Below are 8760 nucleotides of genomic sequence, written 5' to 3'. Positions count from 1 at the left end.
CTGTGAAATTTCACTGAGTACAAATGATGTTTCAGTAATTGGTTTTACATTTCTTACTCCATACAATGATGAAAACGTAATACATGTACCAGTTCCGGATCAAAGGGGGGGGGGGGGCAGGGCACGTACCCCCTCCTTTAATTTTTGAAAAATGAAAGAAAAAGAAAAAGACAAAATTGAAAGGAGGCACATGCCCCCTTTTCATTTTTGCACCAGAAAATTGTGCTGAAAACTTTTTTTTTGCTTGGCAGCTGAGGAAACACGAAAGTGGCCCAAAAATTGCACGGGAGCCATTTCTATTTTTTTTTTTTTGCACGTCAGCACATTTAACCCAGAAGTAGAACCAGAAATGTTTTCTCTCCCCCCCCCCCCCCCTTTATGGAATTCTTGGATCTGCCACTGTGTACACATTTATACTGCGGGGGTCATGACATATGTCAAAGATTTGAAGAAGATTGAAGAAGATGATAATAACACCTCCTTCTTCTTGAATGAAGAGACACATTGAAACCTTGCTCATAGATGCTCAAACCCAGCAGGATTCGATCTAAGGTTCTTCCGATTGTAAGCACCGAGCCCTATCCACTATGCCAAGATGATCAATTTCTAATACAACTTCAATTCAATTCAATTCAATTCACATTTATTTCGGATATAAAACAAGGTAAATATTACAAGGATTCATTTGGGTGACACCTATAAGAGGCAAACGCTTGTCAGGTAAGGTGCACCCTATTGCAACTGAATGATAAACTTTTACAGGGATAACCTCCTTCATATATAAAGTTTTAAAGTTTTGGGGCCATCATCGCTGGATAAGGAGACTAATGTCATATTGCCATTGTGGAGAACAATATAAAGAAAATATAAAGAAAATTAAACATATTGTCACTTTTCTAGCATAATGACAGAGCACTTGACTAACCTCTTTCAGAAAGCAGGTATTACCCATAACATGTCAGTAACTAATCAATGAAATGTATACTGAACATGAAAAAAAGTGGGATATTCCTTATATTTTCTTTACATTGTTGTCAACAATGATACTGTATCATGAATTAAAGTACAGTGTAGTCTTCATCCAGTGTTGACGGCAACAAAATGAAAAAAAAACAAACAAAACAAAACAAAAAACCAAACCAAACAACTTTTGAATCGACTACTTAGTTTTTGTCAAACTTACACTAAACACTATTGCTGCTTTCACTTGATCTACATTTATATTTGTGTTCTGGTTTTCTCTTATCAGATTATGTACAGACACACTCTGTACATAATTATAGACTTCGATTTCATGAGCAAAAATTTCATAAATGCCAGCAAATTATAACTAATGTGTTTACTTTTACAGCAAATTATGTCTTCACCGTGTGAAGATAAAAAACTTTACTAGCAAAAACGTAGCACTTTATCAATGACAATACCAATGGTCATTGTGTATGTGACTCCAATAGCAAGCAAAGACATACATGTACAGGTACTGCTCTAGAAAAAAGAAAGAAAGAATGTAGCCTTTGCTCTCTCTTAGCTTTACATTTCAAACTTATGTCATCTTGAAGTTTATCATCACAACACTAACACTGAATTGATCAGTGTTTAAGTAGTAGCCATGATAAAAGAAATCATGGGCATACATTACACTCGAGCAGGATTCGAACCTACAACCTCATGATCTCTGGACAGGCGTCATCACCATAAGACCATCAAGCCTCCGCCCAACAGCAAGTGTTGTTTGTCCTTATACAGTTGTAGCATGCAGCGGGTACTGCATAATTATTCAAATTCATAAAATTCTTCCATCAAGATGTTTTCATTGCAACTGATTGACAATTGACGTCGATGTAGGGCAATTTGTCAATCAGTTGCAATGAAAAAATCTTGACGGAAGAATTTCATGAATTTGAACACTAACACTGATATTAATAATGGGAAGAAGGGGGGGGGGGGAGGGGATGAAATATACAGTGCAAAAAAAACAACTTGTTATAATAAGGACCTTTAAAGCCATGACAAGTACCTTGGTACCTGTATCAGCATTCTCCCTACACTGTAGTACAAAAACAAAGAAATATAAATTGTTGGGCCCTGCAAAATTTACTCTGTATAAGAGGGTTTTGTTATATCAGACCTACCTCTTAATAACAAGGATCTAGTATATTAACAAAATATAATATACACAAAAGCAAATTGACAAAATGATGCCAAAAAAAAAAGTCAAACGTTGAATGCTTTTAAAAAAGAGAAAGAACATGAAAGACTCTACATTAAATTAAAAGAAAGATCTTAATGAATATCTTTAACTCTTTATGTGCCATGATGGCAACCCCCTGTGTGCCACGTTATTCTGAGACACAAAGGTAGTCATGCTTTGAGAAATAAATCTGTTTTTCCAATTTGTATAACTTTTTCAAATTTCTGTTAAGCTGGACATTCTAGTGAGCAAAGTGTTAGAGGAATGCCAAACTTTGCTTCGATATACATTACATGACAAATCTATTTTCAATATTTCTTTTAAATGACCAGTTGCTACATTACTATAAAGGCATGACTTTTGCACATAAAACCATGACAGAAACTTAGAATGCAAACGCAAATCTAGTTAGGAACACCGCTTGATCTTAACCACCACATAGACTGCGAGCTGTAAGTGAGAGGAACAAAAGCACGAGATACGCTTTCATTGTACCGGGGGATTAGCGATTTATTGATCGGTTTCGGCGGCTTTGTTTGTTGAGCAGAATATGCGAAGTTGGCACGCCGTCGACTGAGTTGGATGTGCGAACATGGCACATAAAGAGTTAAAGGAGTAACCCTTAAATAAAACTTGTCAGAGCTACCTCCCCACTTCATAATGATGTTTTGGTTTTTCTTCAAATGTCCATTAAGTAAAATAACATCTCAGGCACAATCAAATAACCCCATGTTAGGCAACACACGATGACATGACATAAAATGAATCTGCATTTGATTTTTTATCACCGTAAGATACAATTTCATCTCCCTGAGAAGAATTAAGTCATACTAAGCGTTAAAATCACACATTCGACTATGGAAAGAATTCCTTGTCCACCTAACACTGGAAACGTGGGAATTTTTGTGGAGTGGAAATTTTCCTGCATTTGGCTCAACATGAATCTAGCGGAAAATGAAAGCATTCAATTTGTTTGCTTATATTATAAGTAATACTAGTTACTTTTTATTTTGATTCTTTAATATCGAAAACACACAAAATGCATCTTACCCAGTCAAGCCTGAAAACTTCCATGAAAGTTTCCACTTTTATAGTAGCCATGTGCTAGCAACAATGCTTTGCCCAGGAAGGCTTTGACATTTCTATCGACTGCAAGGACTTTCAAAATATAGAATACGACCTACGAATATTACTTCTCAAAGGTGATGTCACGCAACAGCATCATTGAGCAGCTTGTACATTAAATCCATGTTCAATTTGGTCACGACCTCCCTCTCCGCGCCTTCCAGGTCGGGGATCCACGGGGTGTTGACTCTGTTGGTGATCATCTGTCCGCGGGTGTACTTGCCTACTAGCTCCACTTTACAGACCGAATGGATGGACTCCTGCACGGAGCCGCGGCAAACTGCCGCCAACATGGCACAAGCGTCAGCCACCATGAAGGCGGGCCGCTTGTAGCATTCTTTTGAATTCTTCACATGGGTCTTGGTGATGGCATGCATGAATTGGCCCCGAGAGGACTTATTGGAACCGAGATCGTAGAACCATTGCTTGAATAAAGGGTAGAAGGAAAAAAAAAAAAATCATTAAAAAAACAGTTGAAACAGTAATAATGAATTGATATTTACAGTCAACTCCACATAAGCCCATCTTGACAGGACTATTAAAGAAAAAAAAGTGCATCAAGTTAGGCGATATTCGACTTCAGCATGTACGGAGAATTTAACACGTCCTGCTATGAATATAAATGGTGGAAATTGTTACGTTCTTCAGCCTTGCCGATTTTCCACATTTGTGGGGATGACTGTCCATTTGTTAGCATGTAAAACAGGCAAACATTTAGTGAAGGTAATTTCCTCTCACAGCATGACTTCAAACATGGTCACCTGCAGTGTGCAATGTGTCTGTTCCAAGACTAGTGAACTCTAGCAAATATTTAATGAGGTACAGTGGCGGATCCAAGGGGGGGGGGGGGTGCACCCACTTAATTTTCTTTTTTAATATTTCCAGAATTACGAAGAGTTATAAAATCATAAAAAAGTATACCAAAAGTATTCATGAAATCGCACAATGACCAACATAAATATTAAAAAAAATCTCCCTACTTAAAAAGCATTGAGAAAACTCAGTGAAAGCATGAGGCAAATCTGACAATGTCTTTCAAAGATATAACTTCAAGTTAAAATTCCATTTGCCACCATCTCTTGGTGAGAACTCAACAAGAAATTGTAATGCCAAACTAGAAAAACTACATAAAGAACAGCAATGCATTGACAAAAATCAACTAAAATCAATTTCTGGGACAACGAAAAAGCAATTGACCTAGCTCTTCCAGGGAATATCAACCTGACCTTATCTAGGCACAAGGAACCTCAACAAAACAAATTGCTTGGGGCCCTGGGGTGGTATTCTGAGGTCGTAATTAAGTCTGTAATTAACTTCGTGATTAAGTCGTGAAGTTAATAGGCCCTTAATCATGGGCAAAATCGGTATTCTGAGGACGTAATTAAGGTATGATTAAGTCCCCTGTAATTATCTTAGGTCCCTCCCATCTAATTGTTATTCCATCCAATCAGACGCGTTGTTAGAAGCCAAAATGATGATTACACGCGCAAATATGCCCTCAATGCGCGCTCCTCCACGCCCCCTGTAATTACAACCCAAGAGCTCCGTGCGCACACTCCGGTATTTGATTACAACCCCTCACCTACGCACGCGAAGATCTCAACCTCTTTGCTCACATAAAATGACAAAATTCCTCGAAGATCGGCTATATTTCTTTTTTTCTCTGAATTCTACGGATACCATGATAACAACATTCAACCGCTCCTCGGTTACCGAAGACGGTAAGCATCGTTGTGGCAGAGAAAACACGATGTATTGCGTGATATCGGAGAAGTTAATGACACTCTTTGGTATCATTAAGTTTTCCATTAACTTTCATACTTAATTACACCCTCAGAATACCGATTCGTAATTAACTCTGTGATTAAGTCCTCTCAGAGGTCCACGCGCATTGATACGCGCAAACGCGTAGGTCCTTCCCGCCAAAACGCTTGTTGCTATGGTAGTTAATATACCCCCTACTTAATCATGCTCTCAGAATACCAATTCGGTAATTAAGTGCTAATCAGACACTTAATAAGCTCTCAGAATACGGCCCCTGCTTATATCATCTCAAGATGAAAGCATATTTTTCATAATATCACAGCCAGAATAATGTAAAGATTAATCGTTAATCCTGGCCTGTACTTACAAAGTCAATGCTATGAGATATGCAGGTTTCCAGGGGAACAACGAGCGTAGGACACTGGGTATCCGTGAGGACAATGTGTGCCGCTTCGGGGTCAGTCCCAAAGTTGAACTCAGCAGTCCAGAAACCTGTTCCTCTGGCTAAAGTGACAGTGATGATGATGATTATTATTGTCATATCTAATCTCATCATATCTGTTTGTCAAAATTTCTATTTTCTCTTAAATTATATCAATATCATAAAAATCATGATGATTTTGTAACTGTGAATGATGATAAACTGAACAATTACGATAATATCAGTGCATCACCATTACTATCGTAATTAAATCTCATTATATCACAGTAGTCAATATTTCTAATAAATGCTATCAATATCATAAAATCAATTGATTTTGTAGTTCTGTGAATTATAGTAAATTGAGTAATCATGATCATGATGTCATCTGCATCATTATCATCACTACTATCATCATTCAACAAACATCATTATCACTGTTACACTCTTCATGAGAATTACATTTTGACATTTTTTTTTAACTGCAAGAGTGCTATCAGCATTCAATCATCAAAGCATCTTCATTATACTTTATAATAATACTGTATTAATGTTCATTTGTTGATACAGCTAGAAACTATGCATACTCTACTGTGCTACAAGACCTCTTGAGTTCAATGCCAATCTGCTGCACTGTACTAATAAATTAAAACAGATATTGAATTCATGAAGCCTATCTACTTCCTATGTTAACTTGCTCAACAAACAGAATAAGTAAACAATTTAAGAGTATAATGAATCTCATTATAGTAAAGCAATTGGGCAAGCAAAACGTTTTGAAGCCACCTCTTTTTCACTAATATTCCCCAAACGAACCCACAAAGTCAACCATACAAATCCCAAAGACAATGGCTGTTTGGTGATTCAACATCATTTCAGCAACTTTCCAACACTTACAATGTATAATATGAAGAAGCCCCAATGCAATGCAATGGCAACACTTGATCGGACCAAATTTGTTACTCCATTGTGAGCGTGCAAATCACTGTGTGCGGTTTATTCAAATGATTACCAGGTATGCTTTATTAAGCCCTTGACTAACACATGATTTGCTATATTATTTCCTTACATTTTGGACTTTCTTTTTGGGCAAGTAAAATTAATGTTCGGGCAAGTGTTTTGCAGCAAATTTGAAAATCTGCTTGCCCGACCGAGCAAGTGGCAAAATAAAGTTATGTAGCACCCTGGAGTGTGGGGAAACAAATGCGGGAAGACTTGTAAATAGTCTGCAACCACTTTTCCTGTTTCTTATTGTTCTACAGAGTTATGATCTCATGTGTTCCCAATGCAGTTGGTAATTACAATATATTACAATTCAACTTGCCAATCTAAATTTTTAATGAAACTGACTTCTGATCAACTAACTTAAATTCGTATTACTTTTAATCTGCTCACAAGTCAGTATTTGCAAGACGATGAAAAGTGAGCAACATACCCTGTATATTTCCACCCATAATGACTAACTCCTTCAGCTTGCTTGTGAAGGTAGGGTCGAGTCTAATGGCCAGGGCCAAGTTGGTTAGCGGTCCAATGGCCACTAGTGTGATCTGTCCGGGCTTCTCATTGGCCATCCGAATCAAGGCCTGCACAGCGTGCTCTGACTGGACAAGGTCTCGGCTGGGCATGGGGCCTGGGTTGGGAATGTCACCCAATCCGTCCGTTCCATGGACATGCTTGGCTTCCTTGGGGTCAGTGACGATGTACTGGGAAGCACCACTGAACACAGGAATCTAGGGGTTGGACATTGATTCAAAGAATTTGGGAAATCAAGTTCAAATTCTGTAGAACCATACATTATATTTTGCTGCATTCCAATTCAATTTCTATTGCATCTACACATACCCTTGTCTCATAGTAAGGTATGGTCATTTGAATTACAGTAGGCCCTACATTGTACTTTCATTCATTTCATATAAATTGGAAAGTTAAAGCAACAGCCATGATGTGAGGCTATTTCTTTTTGTACAGGCCCTATTATGGTTAACATTATAGTGTCACTGCTTATAGAATTACAGTGTTTGGAGTTAAAATTGACCATAATCATTCTCATCATTGCGCGAGCTCATTATCATCATCCTTCATAATTATTTATAGTAAAAATGATCAATCATCACCATCATCATCCATATAATTTGTTGTTCATACTCACATCTAGTTTATTGAATTTCTCCAGCACGCGTAGGGCATTGATGGTGACTTTGTCGACTTCGACATTCCCAGTGACACAAGTGATCCCGATCAGATCGACGTTGGGTTGACCCAGGGCCATCATGATGGCTACCGCATCATCTATGCCAGGGTCGCAGTCTATCACCATGGTAACTTTCTCCGACATGATCGAGCTCCGCTGGTGGGTATACTTCTTGAGGATTTGCCCAGAGATTGAAGGCCTCTCTGCAATGAAAACAAGCCAAGATCATACTCTACCCAAACACACAAGGTTTAAAATTCCTATCATACAATGCAGTGTAGATGAAAATTCGTTAGCATTTTAAGCAGATAATGGCTGCAGATTATGTGCTGCATCTGTAATGTTACATGGATGGAGACAGAATGTTTTCTCCAATGATAGACTCATAATATATTCTAAACCACTAGTTTGCTGTATTACCAACCATGTGTTGCTGCTAAAATGTTCACAATACTACAACTTAATAAATGATGTCACAGGTTATTTGATGGCAAATGATGGTAATGATATTATAAAGTGATCTACATATGTTGGTTCAGATAGAAAAAAATGTAGAGAAATTCAAGAATTTAAGCATCATACTACTTTTAGTTTTACACTATCTCACTATAAAATCAGATGCTAAAAAGTCATCAAACAACACAATTGCATTTAACATAGCATATCACAGATCTATCAACTAACTCTCTGGTACATTGTATTGTGGTGATTGTATCAATTATCATGATGTGTAGAAACGACATATACAGGGCGACTATGTACTACTCACACGCCTGCACTCCCGGTCGATCCCCCCCCCCCCCAAACTTATACTGGATAAGGTTTGTGTATTAAATTGTGGTACATGTACTGCACCTCGAAATGGGAAACTTCTCCGACTCTGAGATGTTAGTGGTTGCAAAATCTCCCCTGGGGCTGTACAAACAGCTGAAGACACACTTCGAAGAATCCGGTACACGGTGGAAGCTGATGATGAAGGGAGGAGAAGCCTGGAGCTGAACATTTGTCAAATTACTTCAATCTAAGACTATGCTCTCTGTTACACCCGGGTAGTGTTACTGCAGCTGT

The 8760-nt window shown here is 38.0% G+C and overlaps 1 protein-coding gene across 1 annotated transcript; it reads right to left on the bottom strand.

Annotated features, from left to right (window-relative positions):
- Positions 1–2804: 2804 nt before the first annotated feature.
- LOC140240942 (inosine-uridine preferring nucleoside hydrolase-like) lies at positions 2805–8557 on the bottom strand. Its single transcript, XM_072320713.1, has 5 exons — positions 8548–8557; positions 7651–7895; positions 6937–7231; positions 5448–5584; positions 2805–3741 (listed from the first exon to the last, which is right to left on the bottom strand). The coding sequence occupies exons 2-5, from the start codon at positions 7834–7836 to the stop codon at positions 3400–3402; spliced, it is 960 nt and encodes a 319-aa protein (XP_072176814.1). The 5' UTR covers positions 7837–7895; positions 8548–8557; the 3' UTR covers positions 2805–3399.
- Positions 8558–8760: the final 203 nt, after the last annotated feature.

Source organism: Diadema setosum, chromosome 17, assembly GCF_964275005.1.
Source record: "Diadema setosum chromosome 17, eeDiaSeto1, whole genome shotgun sequence".
Classification (NCBI taxonomy): Eukaryota; Metazoa; Echinodermata; class Echinoidea; order Diadematoida; family Diadematidae; genus Diadema; species Diadema setosum.
This window is presented reverse-complemented; position numbering and strand designations above follow the sequence as displayed.

What these genes read in the sequence shown, in the direction of transcription:
- LOC140240942 (XM_072320713.1), bottom strand. Translation starts at nt 7,836, where the DNA reads ATGTCGGAGAAAGTTACCATGGTGATAGACTGCGACCCTGGCATAGAT. An exon ending in TATGGGTGGAAATATACAGG is followed by an intron (nt 5,585 to 6,936) that starts GTATGTTGCTCA and finishes CTGTCACTTTAG; the next exon opens with CCAGAGGAACAGGTTTCTGG. An exon ending in TATCTCATAGCATTGACTTT is followed by an intron (nt 3,742 to 5,447) that starts GTAAGTACAGGC and finishes CCTTTATTCAAG; the next exon opens with CAATGGTTCTACGATCTCGG.